Source organism: Notamacropus eugenii, chromosome 5 (genome assembly GCF_028372415.1).
Source record: "Notamacropus eugenii isolate mMacEug1 chromosome 5, mMacEug1.pri_v2, whole genome shotgun sequence".
NCBI classification, from domain to species: Eukaryota; Metazoa; Chordata; class Mammalia; order Diprotodontia; family Macropodidae; genus Notamacropus; species Notamacropus eugenii.
Genome location: NC_092876.1, coordinates 371,082,907 through 371,105,181, shown reverse-complemented (window position 1 = coordinate 371,105,181; position 22,275 = coordinate 371,082,907). Strand labels below are relative to the sequence as shown.

The following is a 22,275-nucleotide window of genomic DNA, read 5'->3' as shown; positions in this document are numbered from 1 at the left end:
CCCTAACAAAAAAAACAAAACAAACTACACCATATTTTCATTTTTTCCTTGGCTCAAGGGTAGGAGGACAGGAAATGTGACTTATCAAGAAGCAAAGCATATATTGAGACTTCTAAGCCAGACACATTGGTGGTGGTTCTGTAGGTTCTCAAAACTCCCCACTTTGTCTCTGTGTTTGAACTACAAAGCCTGAAAAAGCAGGTTGCCAGTAGGTTTCATGTGAGATCGACGGAAGCTGACAAATGTAGGCTGAGCACTGTTCTCCCATAATTACATTCCTGGGCTGATTTTCTTGGTTTATATGTCATGTTTAATATGTCAGATTTCCATACTTCAACTTGAGATCAAATAAGCTGTCTCGCAGTAGGCTACACTGTCTACTGTTTATCACCAAGGTAGTAGCATATGCGAAACAAAAAAGATAGGTATGTTTATATGTGAGTTGGCAAATGCACTACAGAATGTCAGATTTGACTAACATGACAGTGTAGGAATTTCAAAGGAGAAAACTTGCTCATTACCCACTTAGAAAGTGGTAGATCTGAGACTGGCATGTCAAACCTCATAGGGGCCACCTCTTTTTTGTGACACCCAAAGGTTTTGTCACTTGAGTGATAGTAATTATGAAGGTAAATACACAGTACTTCAGTCAGTTAACAGAAAGGAGCTGTGAAACTGGCAAAGATAACAGAAGATGGAAATAGTAGGGGTTGGAGGGGTTGTGAGAAGACAGATGGGAGAACTAAGAAAGATCAATGTCATGGAAACCTTTTGATCCCTGCGTAAATTGGATTTAAGTGAGGCAGAGTTGCATGTAGTCGGCAGCCTCACTCTCTCCTCCAGAGCCAGGAGGAGAGAGTTCCTGGGAGGAAAGGGTGGTCACTAATACCAAAAGCTTCAATAAACTCAAGAAGGGATAGGGACTGAGAAAAGATCATTAGATTCAGTAGTTAAGAATACTTTGGCAATCTTTGAGAAGGAAGTTTCAGTTCAGTGGTTACAGTCAAGAAACTACCTCAAAGAGGTTTGGGAGTGTGTGGGTGGTCAGGAAACAGAAAAAAACAGGAATCTTTCTAGGCATTTGATAGCGAAAGTGATACAGAATGATATTTTGAGGGGAAGTCAAATGCAGATTTTTCTAACAATAAGCAAGATCTTGGCATGTTTGCAGGCATCAGGGAAAGAGCTACCAGACAGGGGAAGATTGAAAATGAGACAAAATTTAAAGCAATTAATGGGGCAGAGGAGGATGTGGATCAAGGTCAAAGGCAGAGAAGGACAACCTCTTCTAAGACTAGAATTAAAGAGGAGAAGACAGATGAAGATGTAGAGAGGATCTGAGGCACAGACAAGGGGAAATAAGGGAAATCTCAATGAGTGGTCTAAATTTTCTCAGGAAAATCAGAGGCAAGATCATCTTCCATATCACTGAGGTGGCATTGAGGGCTTAAGGAGAGAGGAGAAGCATTTCAAAGAAGTAGGATAGTGACTCAGTCAGAGAAGAGTAAAAAAGATCACTTTGGATGAGATTAAACAACATGAATCTGTGGTAAACCCAACTGACAGAATTGCATGTACTTCCTCCAGTAGCTCAGGAGTCTAAGCACAGAAAGTAGGGGTGACCTAAAGCTGAAGGTCAATGGGATGTGAATAGCTGGAGCACAAGGGGATTAAGGGCTCAAGAGTGAAACAGAGTACATAGTTAAACCACTAACAATGGGATCCAGACTGAGGAAAGGAGAGAAGGAAGGAACGAAAGGATTAGAGGCTCATTGAGGAGGGAAAATAGGTTTAAAGGGAATGAAGTAAAGGGGAAGATGAAAAGACAGGAGATTACAATCAGAGAGAGGATTTGAGTTATTAATTTTCTATGAATATATTAGTTTCACATAAAAAGGGAGACTCATATTTTCCACAGTTAATATTTTCCCAGATTGAGTATTCTAAAGCCTAGAAATTAGAAACTGGGTCCCAAGGCTGTGTATCTGTATTGTCAAGAAAAGATTTTTCTTTGATGCCATTTGAAACAAAGAAAGTTAAGGAAGAATCACTGAGTATTTGAAAGAGTCCAGAGGACTAGTGATCAAGAGGCATGGGTTCTAAGTTTACTCAGGGAGTAACTAGCTATGTAACCCTGGGCAAGTGACTACTTCTCTGTAAAATGATGGGATTGAAACAGATGCCCTCTGAAGTCCTTTTTAATGATACCATTCTAAAAAGGATAACAAAAAAATTTAAGCACAATCCTTTGTTGAGGCTAGAAAATCTGATGATGGCAGGGACCCCTTCTTCTTCCAAACCTTTTGTAACCTTGAAGTCCAAGAACTGAGCTTCCTCTGATATGGACAGCAGTTCATAGATGCAGTTAGGACAAACTAGTTATCTTCCTCAGTTTAAAAAATCTGTTTGGTGCCCATGACCCCTTAATGTTTGTTCTTCTAAACAATATAGTTTGGTTTAGGGCTTTTTCTTGACAGCTTTATGGGTATTTGTTCTTCACGAAGATGAGATAATAATTACAATCCAATTTATATTGCACTTTAAGGTTTACAAAGTGTTTTCCCTGTATCAAGCCCATAAAGTGGGTGGTCAGTCCACAAGCATTATTAAACACTTACAATGTACGAGGCACTGGGAAAAGAAAGGCAAAAATGAAGCATTCCTTACCATCAAGAAGTTTAAAATGTGGAAACAACATTCCACATTTAAATGTAGAAACAAATTTCCAGAAATTTTCTTAAAAGATGTTTAATTAAGACGTAAGCCAGTAGGCCAATAAGATATCGCTTGATCAGTGAGTAGCATTAAGATTATATGTATTTTTGTCTGAATAAAGCTCATTCAACTGTTTCTGAACTATTTTGATATAAGTGCTTAAAAATTCATATTTTAAAAAATAAACAGACTATATATGGTCCAGTTGTCATCAATGAAACATTCACACAGCCCACACGTACATATATATTTCTGCTTGTATAGCCCACTATTGTAAAAACATGAGTGTTCCTTTAAATTAGGGCCGTGGTTCTTAAAAGCTGGAACTTCAAGTAGTGGGACATAGTCTTGGGCAGGAAACATCTTTTGGTGTCCCATACTTTGCAAGACAGAGGTGGCTTTTGCCATGCAAGTTGGAGCAGTCTTGAACACATGGCATTGTGATCGTAATCTCTCTAAACTAGTTTCTTTCAAAACAAGACCCAAATTGTAGCCAGCAATAGATGTTGAAAGCAAGACATCTGTTGTAAAATGCAGTGTTGGCCACAGTGAGTCTTCTTCCTATGACCTATAGCAAGGAGGCATAGTGGACAGAGCTCTGGGGTTGGAGTCAGTAAGTTGCAAGTTCAAATTTGACCTCTGACCCTTACTAGTTGTGTGACCCTAGGCAAGTCACTTAACCCTGTTTCCCTCAGTTTATTCCTCTGTAAAACGGGGATAAAGCACCTACGTCCTAGGATTGTGGTGAGGATCAAATAAGATGATAACTGTAAAGTACTTATCACAGTCCCTGGCACATAGTAAGCCCTACATAAACGTTAGCTATAATAATTATTATTATTATTTTGAAGTTGACATCTGTTGTAAAAGTCAGAATCAGCCACAGTGATTACTGCGGCTGTGACTTTTAGCAAGATAGAGTACTGGGCTTGGAGTTGGGAAGACCTAAGTTCAAATCCAATTTCAGATGCATATTAGCTGTGTGAGCCAGAGCAAGTCACTTAACCACTGTTTGCCTTAATTTCCACCCTCTGTAAAATGGGGATAATAATAGCATTTACCTCCCAGGGTTGCTGTGAGAATCAAATGAGAAAATATTTGTAAAACACTAAGCAAATCTGAAGTTACCACATAAATATTATTGTACATGTGTATATTCAATATTATTTTACAAGATAATAGCAAAACTACCCCCATTTGTTTGTGTACTCCTTGGCACTTTCATTATCCCTGTTTTCTTTTCAAGATTTCTTTCCATTCAGCTGAGGGGACATTTTGCTGCAGCCCAGCAATTGCAAGCAGTGATCCGGATGATGCTATTCATTTCACAGATGAGGAGGCAGACACTCGGAGTGGGGTGACGGGCTTGCTCCCAGGCTGCAGCCTGCCTTCTCTTGACTCCCCAAAGCTGTGCTCTGTGTTCAGCCCCCATGCTGTCTCCTCTCATCCCCACTGCGAAAGCAGCTTAATTATGCACACCCTGCTGATGCTGCATGGGAGCATTATATTCCTATCTGAGAGATGGCACATTCAGAGGTGAATTTTTCATTAATGTGAAGTTCTCTAAAGGCTAAAGATTAATTTAGGCATTAAATAATTTTTCCCAATAGAGGGAAGCGATCCTGGAGCATGTCTAGGTAGGTGAGAAGAGTTAATTTGAAGAGATAAAGAGAGTTATAAATCTGAAGCTAGAAGTAATCTCAGACTAGACTGACCACCTCAGTTTTTTTTAGAAGAGGAAATGGAAGGTTTGGGGAGGTTACTTGGGTCACACAGGTAACAGGTGTCAGAGGTGGGGTCTGAACCCAGCTCCTCTGCCCCTAGAGATAGTGGTCTTTCCACTGTGACAGATTACAAGAAATAGTGAAGTCTCACCTTATTTACTGTTGCTTTTCAGTCGTGTTCAACTCTTCATGACCCCAGTTGGGGCTTTCTTGGCAACAGGGAGTGGTTTGCCATGTTCTTCTGCAGCTCATTTTACAAATGAGAAAACTGAGTCAAACAGGATCACACAACTAATAAGTGGAGGAGGCTGGATTTTAACTCAGGTCTTTCCAACTCCAGGTTTGGTGTTCTATCCACTGCACCGCCTACCTGTCCATCTCCCATTATGGAAGAGGGCTTTTCCAGTCTTCCTTAATCCTAGTGCCTAGTGTCCCTTGAAATTATCTCCAAGTTATTTTAGATTACATATATGTATACATGTATACATATTCATACATATATACACACATACATACATGCACATATACATAATATTTATATGCAAATATATTTTCTGTTGTATATCTATGTTCTACATATATATCCTATGTGTTTTATATATCATACATTTATAATATGTACATCTTTTATTTTATATTGAATTATATAATTATATGAATTTAATTAAATTAACAGATTTTAAATATATATATACATATACACACATATGAATCATATAGTGCATCTGTGCATTTGCGTACACATGTATACACATACATACACACATATCTGTGTGTGTGTGTGTGTGTGTATCACAGCCTAGTGAAGGAGACGTTACAAACATTCAAACAACTATGTAAAAATTTGAATGCAGGGACTGTTGTGGGGGCAGGGAGGGTTTCATCTTTTCCCATATCCCTAGTGCCTTACCACAATGCCTGTCATATAGTAGGCACTTCATCAATGCTTATTGACTTGACTTGGGCATGGAGAGAGTCCTTTGGGTTGTTTTCTCGCCAAGGCCCAGCTTAGCCTCCCTTTATATATATAAGCATACGTTTTGATCTGTTGTACACTTTCCCAAGTGCTGTCATGTTTTTAATATCTCATATAAACCTCATAACAACTCAATAAGGAAGAGCGGTCAAATGTTTAACCCCATTTCACAGATGAGAAAACTAAGGTTGGGTTTCCGTTAATGTGCTTTGCACATTCTAAAGGACTAAATAAACGCCTATTATTATTGCTATCGTTACATTGAATTCCCAAGAAAATTAAGTGACTTTCTCAAGGTCCAGGTTTTATGGGATTTACTTGAATGAAAAAGTCAGAATCATTTGACAGAGTATTTGTGCCTGAGGTAACAGTTAGTATTTGGCAGGGAAGAACTGAACCAAAGGTCTCCTGACTCCCAGGTTTGTGGATTTTCCAGTAGATCACTCACTATCCCTCCATAGGATCAAATAATCTATGAGTAAAATAAGCATCCTCAATTCATTCTCTAAACATAGGCAACTGTTCTAATATTTATCTTGCAAGCAAACCAACAGTCTTCAAACAAAATCACCCATGTTGATTTTTATGCCGAAATACAAAACTATGGTGAGTAATATTAACTTGGAAAAACAACAGTACCTAGAGGCGGATTCTCTCAAGTTTCCAGTATGCTTAATAAAAACAGAATCTTTCTGCTTCATTTCACTTGTAAGTTAGACCCCAAATCAAAAATAATCTGTTTTATTGCACTTATTTTCATTACTAGCTCAGTCTTTCATTTGTTTATTATGCTTCCTTTAATTTCCAGTTTGGTCTTAGTTAATTTCAATTTCACTATCTGTAATTCTGCAAAGACTTATTTTGCTGACATCTTTGGCCAACACAAAACACAAATGGTATTTCCAAGTTCTCAGTGATTAATGTTTAAGAACAAAATGTTTTAGGAAAGGCCTAGATCCCTTTTATGTGGGTATAAAGGAGGAGGAAAGAGCAAGTCTCCAAGTCATGATGCAAGATACTTTTAAAAGCTGAAATTAAGGTTTTCAACTCTCCAGAAGACAGTTAAGTCATTTTTAAACTGGTTAGTTAATACATTACTCTGTCTACTTCAGAACAGAGTAATCTCCACCCCTGAAGCCCAAACTCTGATACAGTCCACTGCCTGTACCCCTCATTGGGTAAATTTTAAGTGTGTATGTATATATGCTGCTAGGTTGTACAATGTATCCAGGTCTGGAGTCAGGAACACCTAAGTTCAAAGCCAACTTTAGACGCTCACTAGCTGTGTAACCCTGGGCAAGCTGCTTAATCTTTATTCATCTCAGCCCCTCATCTGTAAAATGGGGACATACTGGAAAAGGAAATGGCAAATCACTCCAGTATCTTTGCCAAGAAAACCTCATAGGGGGTCACATGGGGTCACAAAGAATCAGACACAATTGAATGACTGAACAATAACCACATTAGGCAGTTAGGTGGTGTAATGGAAAGTTACATGGAAGATTACAATGGAAGATTGAAAAAGGAAGACCTGAGCTTGAATTCTACTTCAGACATTTACTAGCTGTGTCACCCTGGGCAAGTCACTTTTAACTCTTCTCAGATTCAGTTTATTCATTTATAAAATGATGATAATAAAACCTACCTTCCAGGGTTGTTAGAGCCTCAAATGAGATAACATATGTAAAGCTCTTTGCAGACTCTTAAAACATTATAAAAATATTAGTTCTTATCATTACTCATTATATCATCTTATTCTCCAAGTAGATTATAAACTCCATGAGGGCAGAGGCCATACCTTATGTACTTTGTATAAATATTTATTGTCTAATTTGTTGATGAAATTAAAAAATAGATGGCTAATGTGCCAGAGGTATTTGTGTGTGTGATATTCTCTGAGTTATTTAATATGCAAGTGATATTTTTTTCCCAAGTGGGTAAACCAATATGGTTATTGTACACAAATATTCCCTGGTGCTCTTCCAGACTTTAAGTCTATGCGATAGACATCCATTCTTTTTCAGTTTGATTTTGTTCTATTAATTCAGTCACCCTTGTTTTATAAACTGAAATCTCTCTGCCCTCACATGTCAATAATTCATTATAAATGGGGAAAGGGTTCGTAGATTTAGAGCTGGATCAGACCATTCATTGAGTCTATTCCATTCATTTTTGGAAAAGGAAACTGAGACCTAGGGAGGCAAAATGATTTGCCTGAGGGTCACACAGCTATCCAAGGCAAAATTTAAATTAAAAAATTTAAATTCCTGACTCCAAGAACTACACTCTATCCAGCATGACCTAGGGAGGACATGGTATAGGGGGAGAAGTACAATCTGAGCTAGCTTGTTTTTTTAATTATTGATTATAGAATGTTTAAAGAAACCATGTTTTATAACCTCAGTATATATCCTGTTGTTATTATTCAGTCATGTCCAACATTTTGTGACCCTATTTAGGGTTTTCTTGACAAAGATACGGGAGTGGTTTGTCATTTCCTTCTCCAGCTCATTTTTACAGAAGAGGAACTGAGGTAAATGGGATTAAGTGACTTGCCCAGAATAACACAGCTAGTAAGTGTCTGAGGCCAGTTTTGCACTCAGGAAGATGAGTCTTTCTGAATACAAGACTCCATCCACTGCATCACCTAGCTGCCTCAAGACCCTGCTAGACCTGAGTAGGTAAAAGTCATCTGTGGACTTAGCACTTTGGCAACATCAGAAACAAAAACCAGATAAATTTATTCTCAAGGGAGTGGGAGGTACGAGCAAAAACTGTTTATGGGGAGACTGGCAGACTGTATTCCCTGAAAATCTCAAGTGGCACATGTGGCACATGTCCCCAGTACCTTTGATGCATTGTGGACAGTCTGCCCACTTGGGCCTATACAGTAAGGAAAGAATGTAGGGGTGATGGACAGAACTCTGGGATAAGAACCAGGCAAGGCATTGAACCAGAGGCTACATGTCCTTACCCCCCCCCAAAAATTCCTATCATTCCCCTCCACACACAGATGCTTCAATTACCTTATTGTAGTTATAGCTTGAGCAATACATAGGTATACACATATGTATATCTATACATACATACATACAAAATTAGATGGAAAAACAATTTTTAATATTTTTTTTAATTTTGAGTACCAAGTTCCCATCTTCTTCCCCTCCCCCCTCATTGAGAAGGCAAGCAATTTGGTATAGGTTATATATATGCAGTCATCAAAATATTTCTCCATATTAGTCATGTTGTAAAAGAAAGCACAGAACAAAAATAAAACCCCATGAAAAAGTAAAGTTTTAAAAAAGTATACTTCAATCTGTATTCAGATTGTATAAGTTCTTTCTCTTGCATTTTTTAATGCAAGTCCTTCAGAATTGTCTTGGTTCTTTGTATTGCTGAGAATAGTAAGCCATTCGCAGTTGATCATTGTACAATATTGTTGTTACTTTATGCTGTATTCTCCTGGTTCTACTCAGTTCATTTTGCATTAGTTCTTGTAACTCCAGGTTTTTCTAAAGGCATCCTGCTCATCATTTCTTATGGCACAGTAGTATTCCATCACAATCATATACCACAACTTATTCAGCTATTCCTTAATTGATGGGCATCCCCTCAATTTCCAATTTTTTGCCATCACAAAAAGCTTTGTTACAAATATTTTTGCGCATATAGGTCCTTTTCCTTTTTTAAAAAAAATCTCTTTGTAATATAGACCTAGCAGTGGTATTGCTGGGTCAAAGGATATGCACAGAAGAACTTGTATATTTCTTAATTTTTTATTTATTTTAAATTTATGAACATAAATTTTTAAACATATTTTTTAAGGTACTTGAAAAAGTTTGCTTCTTAAGTATGCTGAACTTTACCCCTAGAGTTTTGTTTATATTACATTAGTACTGTACTTGTCTCTCACCTTTAGAATATAATCTCTTTGGAACTAGAGATATTTTCATTCTTTGTGCTTGCATCCCCAGGGCCTAACACAGTGCCTGACACATAGTAGGTACTTAAAAAGTGTTTGTTGATTAATTGATTTTTTCAAAACTAATCTTCAGAAGAGTACTTTGTGTCAGAATGATCACAAGCTGTGAAGGAATGAGTGAGGTCCAAATTAATTTGGTTCTACTAAATACTTATTTATACCTTGGTTGAGAGTGAAAAGAAAATTGATTTTATAGACCAAGAAATGAATTGTGTAATTTGGCTGCATATATGCATAGACTTGATTCATGAAGTTATCCTGTTTTTAAAGTTTTGTTCATTTTCACACAAATCTTCTGTTAAGGTCCAGTTTGGATTTTAGTTAGTTTAGTTACTTGAATATCAGTCTGTGGATGGTAGGTTATAAATTCCCCCTTTCACTCATATATTTCTTCATGAGTGTTTATTGAACACTCATTCTTTTCAAAGAATTCTTTATTCTCAGGACCTCCTACGTAGTAAGTGCTCAGCAAAAAAGATCTGTAAACAACATTTAAGAACAAGTTATATCTTCTCACCACTTATGAGGATTTTTGAGCCTGTTAACCACACAGCATAGCCTTGTTTAGCCTCATTGTGAACAGCTTTGTGACCTTAATAAAGATGTCTTTAAGTGCCCCTTAAAAATTGTTTCTAGTATGTGTACAAACAGAATTGTTACATTTGAGAAGTGTATGGAAATTTTTGGAAAATCCTGGATATCTTATCATCTTCATTGTTAATGTATTGGGAATCCCTCAGCTGCCTTGCTCTCCTGAGAATAGTATCAAATGTGTTGGTACTTTCATGAAGTCAGGTGTGTGAAAAAGATGGTTTGTGTCAGTAAATGTAGTAGCTCCTTCTTATGTTTTGTGTTATGTATTACAATTAAATAGAAAGTTTTTTTTTTTAATCCAGACATTTGAATTTATGCTAGTGTTACTATATTCCACTCCCCTTCCCCATCTTCCCATGGTTCCCTCAAATTCAGTGGCATTCAATTTAACATTCCCTTCCTGCCATTTTTGATGTTGCTTGCAGTCTCAATAATGTTACAATCATCATATACAGTAGTTTATTGAAGTTTGAATTTATATAAACAACACAAAGGATATGGCTGGAAAGCAAAGTAGTCTGAGCAGTCAGTGTACTTGGGATTAGAGGGACAGGGAGGGGATGGGAGAGTTTCCTCCTTCTTTCATGGAGTTATGACTTTTCAACTAGGCAGCTAAGGGATGTGATGGACAGAGTCAGAGTCTTAAGTCACTTTAAAGTTGTACATTTTTATAATGCTATTGTCATTTCATAGATTATTCTTCTCCTCCACTCACATCATTCTGCATCAGTTTGTACAAATCTTCCCAGGCTTCTCTGAAGCCATCCCTTTCATTATTTCTTACAGCACAATAGCATCCCTTCATATCTGTACATACCATATTCTGTTCAGAAGTTCCCAAATTAAGTGGCACACCCTTTAGTTTATTTTTTTACCACCACAAAAAGAATTAATATAAATACTTTTGTGCATGGGAGTCCTTTTCCTGTTACTTTGATCTCTTTAGGCTATAGACCTAATAGTGGTATTCCTGGGTTAAAGGGCATGCACAATTTAGTAATTTTGGGAGCATACTTTTAAATGGAGCAATCTATTTAAACCCACCATTCTCACACAGGTCCTCTATTAAGGTCCAGTTTGGATTTTAGTTACTTAGAAGCGGTAACACTTTAAATATATCTGATCCATTGATTTGTATGTTAAATTCTTCCTTGCTAGAATCATAAATGAAAGCCAAGAAGCTGGGCAGAACTGGGCTGTGGAAGAGTATAGGGAGAGGGTGATATCAGAGGACCACTATCCTTTCATCATTCTCTGCTTAGTCATCAATCTTTCCCCAACCTCCCCACAAGAAGCTTGAATACTACCCTCTGGGACTCTGAGCTCTCACAGATGAGCATTTACCTTATCCTGCCAGGAAGCAGGTCTATACACCATTCCTGCCTATGGCCATACCATGTCATTGGCACCCCCTCCCAACTCTCCTTTATATGTCTTCTCCCATTAAAATGTAATTTCCTTGAGAACAGAGACTGTCTTGCTTATTTGTGTCAGTATACCCAGTGCTTTTTAGCATAGTGCCTGGCACTTCAGTAAACATTTGATTAAGTAAACACTTAATAAATATTTTCTCAAATGAGATAGCATGCAAAGTACTCTGCAAACCTTAAAACACTATAGAAATGCTCATTATTATTATCTAATAATCACATTATTATTACTGTTATTGTTGTCATTATATATAGTAAATATAATCTTGCAGTTGGGCAGCTAGTGGCACAGTGGATAGAGTGCCAGGTGTGGAGTCAAAAAAAAACTCATCTTCTTGAGTTCAAATCCTGCTTCAGACATATACTAATGGGTATGATCCTGGACAAATCGCTAAGCCCTAAGTAGGTGTTTGTTCAAAAGGTTCTTGTGAATTGAATTAAATTAAGCTAAGATTCTTTAAGCAGAGGACAGGATCTTTTTTTCTGGTGTGATATCCCATCCAGTCCCAGGATCTTTGTAGTTAGTTTATGGATTCCAACCAAGTTAGGAATTTTTTAATGGAATAATAATTTTCTAAACTTCAGTATGAGATGCCATGCTGGTAAAAGTTCAGAAGATTTAATTGCTGAGCAAGTAATCCATTGTTATTATAGTCTTTAGGACAAGAAAACTTTTTTTTCACCATTTTTACCCAAATGGAATTTGTTTCTGGAATATTCAGTGCATCTCTGGGCTAAGAAAGATAATAAGAGACATAGCTTCAGGTAGTACTCTTACCTGCACCTAATGTACAATGGGAGAGGGAGGAGGGAAAAAATAAGTATTTATGAAGTGCTTGCTATGTTCTAGTCACTTTGCCAAGTCTTTACAAATATTATTTCATTTTTTTCACAACAGTTCTGGGAGGTAGGTGCTATTATTATTCCTACTTTACAGATGAGGAAATTGAGAGAGTCAGAGGTTAAGAGACTTGGCCAGGGTCATACAACTACTTATTGTTTGAGGCTAGATTTGAACTCCCATCTTCCTGACTGTAGGCTCAACACTCTATCTGCCTTTCCAACTGCCTCTGATGGTTTTCTATAATACTCAGCAAATCAGCATGATATTATTGATTTAACCTCAGAAAAGTAAAAGACCAAGAAGTATGGGGGCCACCGAGACTAGCAGGTTCTAGAAAAGAATCTCAGAAGTCATCTAGTCCACCTCTTTCATTTGATAGAGATTTGAACCTCTTTTGCAGTTTCTGGGACATAACATTCCCTCTTCTGTCTCTGTCCTTTGCATGGACTATCCCCCATGCTTAGAATACTCTCCCTCTTCATCTCTGCCTCTCAGTTTCCCTGGCTTCCTTCAAGATTCAGCTCAGGTCCCACTTTCTAAAAGAGGAACCCTAACAGGTCCCCTCAGTTTCTTGTACCTTCCTCTCTTAGGTTGCCTTCTACTCACTCGGTATATATCTTATATGTTCCTAGTAATTTACACATTAGAATTTGAGCTCCTTGCAGGTAGGAACTGTTTTGGATAATTCTTTGTATCTCCAGCATCTAGTACAATGTTTTGCATTCAAAATCTTGAATGACTAATTGACCAGGTATCCAATCTGTAAACTTCACTGAAAAATTCTAAACACGAACAAACTCTGTTTCCCTGCATTTCCCTGAGAGCTAAAATCTCAGACAACATCCTACTCCCCTCAATGACAGATCATATTCATGGGGTCAAAATCAAATACTTGAAAATATTGGACGTTTCCCAGGAGAATCACTTCAGAATCATGCTATGGCCAAAAGGAGCATTGTATGGCCTTTAGAAGTGACAACCAAAAGGGGTATGCAGAAGTATGGATAGATCCATATAAGAAATCAGCCAAGCTAAAAATGAAGAACTCAGAAAGATGTGGGCACATTGATACCAAGTGTGTAAAAAGCAGCTTCATAAATTCAATGTAACAAATATTTATTAAAGCACCCACGATGTGCTAGGTACTAACTAGATACTGAGAATACAAAGATAAAATAAGCACAGTCAAGAAGTTTCTCATCTATGATGATTTAGCCATTATTATCTCATTTTATCCTCATAACAACCCTGGGAAGTAGGTATTATTATTATCTCCATTTTAGAGATGAGGCAGATATGAGTACACAGAAGTTAAGTGACTTGCCCAAGGTCACACAGCTAATAAGTATCTGATGGCAAGGTCTTCCTGACTGCAGGACTACAATCCATTCTGCCATAAAGTGCTAGCCTGGAGTCAGGAAGATTAATCTGAGTTCAAAGACAGTGGTATATACTACACTCTGGTTCTTAGTATTATCAATTCTTTGACTCCCTCATAAGGTTTCCATCTTTACACATTATGGTTTCTCACCCTTATTCCCCATCCTCCTTTCTTAGGAAATGGCTTTAAATATTTCAACCCTTCTCATGGGGGCATAACTCCAATGGGTAAATGCTCCAGTGGCAATTACTCTTCCCCCAGCTATTTAGAAGGTTTTGAGGTGTAGGGGGAGAGGGGTGACATGATCAGATGTGCATTTTAGGAAAATCACTTCAGTGGCTGAATGGAGCTTCCTGTTGCCTCCAGGAGCAAATTTTAAAAAATTCTCTCTTTTGACATTCAAAGCCATTTATAATCTTCCCCCTCCCACTTTTCCAGTGTTTACCCAGTGACACTGGCTATTCCATGAACAGGACACTCCATCTCTTGACTGATCCCCATACCTGGAACACTCTTCTTCCTCAGCTCTGACTTCTGATCTCCCTGGCTTCTTCTAAAGTCCCACCTTCTCCTGGAAGCCTTCCCCAGTTCCTCTGAATTCGAGTTCTTTCCCTTTTCAATTATTTCCTAATTATTCTGTCTTTAGCTGCTTTGTATTTGTTTACATGTTATCTCCCCCACTGGATTTTAAGCTCTTTGAGGTCAAGGAATGTCTTTTGCTTCTTTTTGTATTCCCAGCATTTAGCACTGTGCCTGACCCAAAGTAGGTGCTCAGTAAATGTTTATTGATTGGCTAACTGACTCAGGATTATCCCTAAGAACCCTGAGGAGAGAACAAGCCTGACCAGCCAGCAAAAATCAGGATTGGGAGAGTAAGAGTGAGTGGCCAGGCCTTAGTAAGCATGCTACATAAGATTCACCATGGGCTTCATAAACTCTGTCCGCCCCAGATAGTCTTGCTTTGTGGGAACAGAGTTTCTGTACATGATGGGAGAGAGGAAGAAAGCAAGGGGCAAGTGGTTATGAAAAGGGCAAACTTGGTAATGGCTGAAGACAATCAAAGTTAAGGTAAGATTATCCCCAAATAAGTAAATCAGAGATAAAGGTAGATCTTCCTAATTGGAATGGAGGATCATTGACTTCATCCAGCTAACTCTAACTTGGGTGGGGGAGGGCACAGTCAGACAGACAGACAAGAAAGAGAGAGAGAGACAGAGAGAATTGAGGGATGACCTCATTTAATCCCATTTCAAAAAAGAAAAAAATGCTCTCAAAATAACCCACTCTCTGCCACCAAGGAAACAAATTAGCACCTCCTCTTCTTGACAAAGTGCAACTGTTCATTAGTTAATGGTTCTTTTTTTGATGCCTATTTGATTTGAAGAGGTTTTTCGAGGCCTCTGCCTAGAGTTAATGAATAGCTTTGCTTCTGAGCTCTTGGGAATGAGCCCCAGCCTCCTCCCCAATCATTACTTAGCAGTCTTAGCTCATCCTCCAGGGACTACAACTTGCCCTTTTAACCCTAATTTCATTTGCTGGGTTTTATTCTATCACTGTCACTGTAGCTTTATGATTGCCAAGCATAACGGTCCTAGAGGGACCGTCTCAGCCCGGTTTCAATGTGCCCAGCTTGGTAGAAGACTGTTTTTCTGCTTATTATTGGGCAGGTGAGCTCTGCTAGGGAACCAGAAGATGGCAGGTTGAAGGCCAAGGCTTTGGGGCAAAAGAAGGATCATGGAAGTAAGAAGAGGGTTCTCTAGGCAGGATTCTAAGATTTTAGAATTATTAGAAACTTTTGTAGAATTATTATTATTATTAGAATCTTTTCTAGAACAGACCAGTGGAATTATTCCTCCCTCTTAGGTGCTCTAGTTAGAATAGGACTTATTTTGGGAATAATATAAAAAATAGCCCACATTTTGGGCTGCTAGGTGGCTTAGTGATTAGAGTTTAGGGCCTAGCATCAGGAAGACCAGATTCAAATCAGGCTTAGGACACTGTATGACCCTGGGCAAGTCACTTAACCCTATTTACCTCAGTTTCCTCATCTGTAAAATGAGTTGGAGAAGGAAATGGCAAACCACTCCAGTATCTTTGCCAAAAAAAAACAAAAAACCCAAACCCAAATGAGGTCATGAAGAGTCAGACACAACTGAAATGAATGATCAACAACACATGAGGGAACTGAGGCTAAGACAGAGTAAGGGACCTACCATTAAGGGTCCATGGTCATACTTGCACTCAGGGCACTCAGTCTGATGTACCACCTAACTGCCCCCAGCTCAGGAATTTAGAAATGAGGTACTGCAATATTATACCTATTTCACATATGAGGAAACTGATGCAATCCACCTAGATTAACCTTCCTAAATTCTGCTCCCTGCTCTCTTAGCTTCTGATCTTTCCTCATCTTGTCTAGCTATAGGGGACTGTCCAAGTAAGCTAATAAACTCATTTGAACTTACACGTCAATGTCATCATCACCCACCCCTTTAAGAAAATTTACCTTAACCATAAGAAATCATATAATCTGAATACAGTTGTAGGCTGGGGGCAGATGAAGAAAGTTAGGAAAATGAAGCCTAGTACTAAGTTTTTGAGTTGACAAAGTAAGCCTTGTGTTCTCATACCCACCTTGTCAGTTAGTAGATTGTAATCTTACCCAGGCCATAAATCACGTTTTATGCAATTTTGTCAACAAAGAGTAGGCATTTAATAAATAACTGTTCAGTGAATCAACTCACAACACGCACACACACGCACACGCACATAGACACACACACTCAAATCCTAGTTGGTCCCTGACCACCAAATTTGAAGATGGTCAGACAATAGAACCCACACATTGGAAACCATTGGTCTCTAATAGCCTAATTGAAGGCCTAGTTGATGTCTGTGTGAAAGGTATTACATAAACATCATGAGCAATACCATGATCAATAGTATCTTGTTTCTCCCTTACTAAATTCTAAATTTTCTATCCTTAAGATTATATGTATATGTCTTCATTTTTCTTTGCCTCATTACAGGGGTGACCCCCTGGCTGCTTCTTAAACAGGCCTATCAATAAATGGGCATTACCTCACTCTAAGTGAGTACCTTGGCCTAAAGGGGCCAAGTTCTTCCGGTGCATCCTGGGCCATCTCCAGGCATCCTAATGAATATCTGGTCACCGGATCCAGATGGCTCTGGAGGAGAAGTGAGGCTGGTGACCTGCACAGCCCTCCCTCACTCAAAACAAAGTCAAGTGCAAGTCCTGTCATCAGTTCTCTGATGGCATGGTCTTCTTCAAAAATGAAGGATGAACACAACAACAACAACAATCTGGTAGAGGAGATGAAACAGGTAAACAAATAAACTAACACCCCTCTACAAAGATAAACCAATTACTAGACAGTGGCTAAAATGCTAGAATTGAAATTAGGAAGCCCTAAATTCAAATCCTATCTCAGATTCTTGCTATCTATAAGACCCTCAGCAAGTCACTTAGCCTCTGTCTGTATCAGTTTCCTTATCTATAAAATGAAGGCAATAATAGCCTCTACTTCACAGGGCTATTGTGAAGATAAGATGAGATAACCTATGTAAAGTGCTTTGTAAATGCCAATATTATTTTTGTTATTATTGGTGGTGGTGGTGGTTGTTAAGGTTATTATTATCATTATTGTGACTACTACTGTCTAAACTTGCTTGTCCTGGAGAGACCCCACTGTCATCTTGGCTAGGGACCCTGGCTCCCTGATATTTAAATGGACAGGTGCCAAGTGGCATAATTGCTTGTTTCTTTCCAGAAAGAGTAGGACTTTCAGTACCCTTAGTGTCCTAAACCACTTCTCTTATTCTTTCACCACAGGGAGAAAAAGTTTCTGCCTTAGAGGAGATCTTTTTTTAATTTCCTTCTCGATTATTAGACTTGGCTGATTTATTTGTAAGACCAATGTATACATTTTATTTTGTTGGGAACTGAAAGCTGTTCATTTCAGGGTATTGGTGGCAAGATAATTTCCTAGCACGAGTCATTATAGATAGGTAGAGAATTTGAATTGGAGAAGTCTTGTCCAGCCTAAATGAAGATGTGGACTTGGTGCTATTTAAATTTTTATTAAGTGTCAACAAGGGCTCTAGGCGCTGTACAGATTCCAGAATTAGACATGGTCCCTGCCTTCTCCATGGTAACAATGCTAAATATGGACAAGTTTCCATGGTGATTAGTATCACAGGCTGCAGTCCTTACTTTAGGAACCACATATGCTTGTTTTCTTCTGTACCGAGTAGAATTCAAAGACACATTAGTATAGGGTCATCCTGACCCTGAGAACTCAATGACTTAGGGACAAATGCTTTCAAAAAGCACCACAGTTCTGCAGCCCCCAAAACCAGTTCCTCTGATAGACCTTCTCTTCCTTTTCTCCCTTCTCAAGTCAGGTTAAAATTTGAGGAGGTCAGGTGACATATTAGCTAGTTAGAGAAAATGTAAGCCAGCTTTGATTTGTATTCTTTACCTCTTAGCAAGAGATCTACTTCTCACTATTGGCATGATCAGGCTCTGGGGAAAAGGATTTCCTATTATTGGGAAGAAAGACTGATGAAACACGCCTGCACACACACACACACACACACACACACACACACACACACACACACACACACACACACATACACATACACACACACAATGACAAAATCACTTGTTCGAAGCATTGCCATCCCCATCTGTTCTCATATTGCATATGATCACTCTTTTGCATTGTCTGTTCTATTTACAGGAGACTCGTTGATATAAAAAGATTTTTTAAAAAATAGTTTGCAGGCCCAGACCCCCTTCCCTCCCTCTCCTGAGAGGATTCCAATCTGCATGGAGTTTTTTAAAGCTGATTTTTCAGGAAAGCTAGCTATTGTTACCTTTCTAAGAAAAAAACAAGATTGGTCTTAACATCTCTTAACTGGACCACATAGCTGCTTAGAATAAAGCTTTGGGGTTTTATGTTTTAAGGTAAGTCCTAGCTCAAATCTTACCTTCTGCAAGAAGTTGTTTCCAATTTCCCTTAATGCTAGTGCCTTCCCTCTGAGCTTACCTTCAGTTTATCCTGTGTCTATTTTACTTGTATGTAGATGTTTGTATGCTGTCCCCACCATCAGATTAGGAGCTCCTTGAGGACAGGGACTGTTTTTCCCTTTCTTTGTATCCAGCGTTTAGCACAGTGCCTAGTATTATATAAATGTTAGCTATTATTTTTATTATTATTTTCCCTTTCTTTGTATCCCTAGCATTTGACTTAGTGCCTACCATATAGAAGACTTTCTTTGACTTGACATGACTTTAAGAGGTTAAACAGAGAAGCTGAGTCCCTGGGGGAACAAGACTCTGAGCTCTGATTTTTTCATTTGACTTCACTTTAGTAGTTTAGTCATTAAATCATCTGTGTTTATAGCTCAATAATCTGTTAAATTCACTAGTGTCCTCCACCCACAGATGACTGTGTATGTTTGTATATATTAAAGGAGATATCAGTAATGTTTACATATATAGATAATCTCCATGCTACAGTTAGCTAAAATGTGGAAACATTTAAAAGGATGGGTGGTTAAGTTTTTTTTTGGAAGGATTAGGGTTTTTTGTTTTGCTTGGGGAGGGGGAGGTTGTGATAGCCATTTGTAAAGCAGTCACAAATATTATTTTAATGGAGATTTACACCATGCTTAAAATATATTTTTGTGTTCCAGGCCAAGTTATGTTGGTGCAAATGCCTTTGGTCGACCAGGAACAACAGGAATTCTGGTAACAGCAATGTAAACTCTCATTCTGTGAAAACGCCCAAATCCCATACAATGGAGGAATTATACAAGGACACCCAAAACCTACCCATGGATGTTACCAGCTCTCCTCCCTCCTTGGCCAATAACAAACTGGAAAATGGTGTGGCCCAGCTGATCACTGCTGAGGCATGGAATATCAACTCAACAGACTTGATGAAAAAAGCACTTTCTCCACTAGTGACTGTTCCAGCCCCTTCCATCCTGACCCCTCCAGCAGAATCACAAAGCGGGGTAGCCCTGAAAGTCGCAGCAACTGTGCTTCAGCCAATTTGCTTAGGGGACAGCCCAGTGGTCCTGCCAATACATTTGCAAGTCGCAGGAAGCACCACACCTCAGATCAGTCCCAACAATAATACCCCCTATGTCATGACTACCCAAGGTCCAGTGCCTCTGCCTGTCCTCTTAGAGCAGCATGTGTTCCAACATTTAAATTCTCCACTGGTCTTGCCTCAAAGTGCTGCCTGCCCCACCAATCCCATTCACAACAATCTTTTCCAAGGGACTTCTGCCCCTGTGGGACAACCCCAGCTGCTAGATCAGAAACCCCCCAGTCAACCCCAAGAACCTGTATTACCCCCAGTATTTCAGACACCAGGGTTTGCTGCTGTTCTTCAGGACTTGTTTCCTTCCCAGGGGACTTTAGGTTCATCATCTTGTCAACCTCCTCCAGATTATGCTTCTGTCCCACCTCAGCCTTTTAGCTCGCCACTATCTCCTCTGGTCCCACCAGCCACTCTCCTGGTGCCATATCCTGTGATTGTCCCCTTGCCAGTGCCGGTTCCTATTCCCATTCCTATTCCAATAGCTGTGCCCCATGGTTCTGAATCCAAACTCAGCCCTGACTTCCCAAAGCCACCCTCCTTTGGTATGTATTCCTGTAAAGGTACTCAAACCCCTCTAGAGAAGGAAGAGATAAAACCCTTCAACTTTCTCCAGCAACGGGAGTTTTCCCAACTCAGCCGCCACACAGTGATCAAAATGGGCAATGAGAACGAGGCCCTGGACCTTTCCATGAAGTCCATGCCCTTGCTCAAAGCAAGCGAGGTCAACCTACCATCATACCCTGAAGATAGTGCACTAGATCTATCCCTCTCTTCCTCCCGAAAGGCAGGAGGTTCTGGGACTCTCCCTGAGGCAGTCATGTGTCCCAGTTCAGCCATGGACAGTCCAGTCCTTCCCTTGATGGAGAAACTGTCAGGCACAGTTATCCCTTTCACCCAGCCTAAGCCACTTGAAACCACCATCAAAGACAGCCGCAATAGCAGCAGCAGCAACAGCAACTCGTCTGAGCTCCTGAGGCAACAGCAGAAGTGGCTGGTGGACCAGACCAGCCGTCCAGGCTGCGAACCCAAGACTGGAAATAACATTGAGATAGTAAGCACGTCACAGACGGCCAAAGTGATCGTCTCTGTCAAGGATGCAGTGCCCACAATTTTTTGTGGCAAGATCAAAGGCCTCTCAGGGGTGTCCACCAAAAACTTTTCCTTCAAGAGAGACCTTCCCCAGGATTCTGTGCTGCAATGCTATGATGTTAAAGGCCAAGCAGAGTCCAGGGAAAATGCAGAATCCCTTAGGAAACCCATCAAAAACAGGAGTGTAAAGTTAAAGAAAATGAACTCCCAGGAGATACACATTCTTCCAATCAAAAAGCAACGGCTGGCTGCCTTTTTTCCAAGAAAGTAAATTATGGCTTTTAAAAAAATTAAGATTATAATATTATGGGGAAAGATGCACATGGTTTAAAAAAAGCATTTAAAACTTAAACTATCTTTGTAAGTTATTTTTTGGGGTTAGTGGGGAGGTGGGAGGAAAGGATCAGCTCTAGATTCCCTGTAAGCTGATTTGGCTTTTTTTTTTTAATTTTCAACTTTTCCTGAAAGAGTAAATAAAAGCAACCTATTTTTCCAGTGGATTGCACATTTTTGCAGCTTTAATGGAATAACAGATGAGTCAGAGGGGGTAAAAGCTATTTTCACTGCCATAAAGTGCTTTGATGATGTAATTCCTAATAATGGGTAGGATGAATATTTCAAAATAAATGTTTGTATGTGCTAATTGGTTGCAGCATTCTGTCATTTGTAAGTTTGCTTTGATTAACTGGGTAGGTTTGGCTCAAAGTCTGTAAACTGTGAAGCATTTATCTGGGTTATAACTCTAAGCTGTTAGGTTCCAACAGACTGAGAAAAATTCTATTACCCAATAGCACCATCAGGAAACTGCTAGACATACTACATATGATCACTTCACCCCTTTGGGGCCTCTCTTTCCTAATCTGAAAAGTGAGAGGTTTCTAAACTCTAAATTCTATGGATTCTATTTGAATTTTCCTTAGAAACAAACAGAAGAGAAGTAACGTTTAGGGAGGCAAGCTCATATGATAGAAAGTTAGCCCAGACTCTAATAAAAGAGAACATGGATTCAAATTCTGCCTCGGGCTCTATCTAAGTAACCTTGAGCAATATTTAACTACCCTAGGCCTCAATTTCCTCATTTTTAAAATGAGGTTAGGTAAGAGGACCTTGGAGGAGGACCCTTTCAGCTCTAAATCTATAATCCCAGCATCTCTGTTGCTGAATCTGTTTTGAAAGCACCCAAAATTCAAAGGTGCTACTTAGACTGGTCTGACTAATAGAAAACCCTTGGGGTGGTCATACAAGATAGAAAGAAAGTTGGTTGCCAAATGGGTAAAGAGAATTCTCATTTTTCCCAGCCTGAATCAAGATATATGGGACAGAAAGCATTGTTCTTTGTTAGTTTAACTATTTCTTGATGGACGCCCACATAAGGAAAAGAAACACTGTAACACTGTCAC

General features: G+C 39.1%; 1 protein-coding gene across 4 annotated transcripts in view; it reads left to right on the top strand.

The window, feature by feature from the left end:
* The window catches only part of RAI2 (retinoic acid induced 2), a 124,329-nt gene extending 102,811 nt beyond the window's left edge, over positions 1-21,518 (top strand). For all 4 annotated transcript variants that reach the window (XM_072614222.1, XM_072614220.1, XM_072614219.1 and 1 more), the window contains one exon: positions 19,371-21,518. In XM_072614222.1, the coding sequence (XP_072470323.1) occupies positions 19,476-21,146 (1,671 nt within the window). In that variant the 5' untranslated portion in view covers positions 19,371-19,475 and the 3' untranslated portion in view covers positions 21,147-21,518. The remainder of the gene's footprint in view (positions 1-19,370) is intronic.
* Positions 21,519-22,275: the final 757 nt, after the last annotated feature.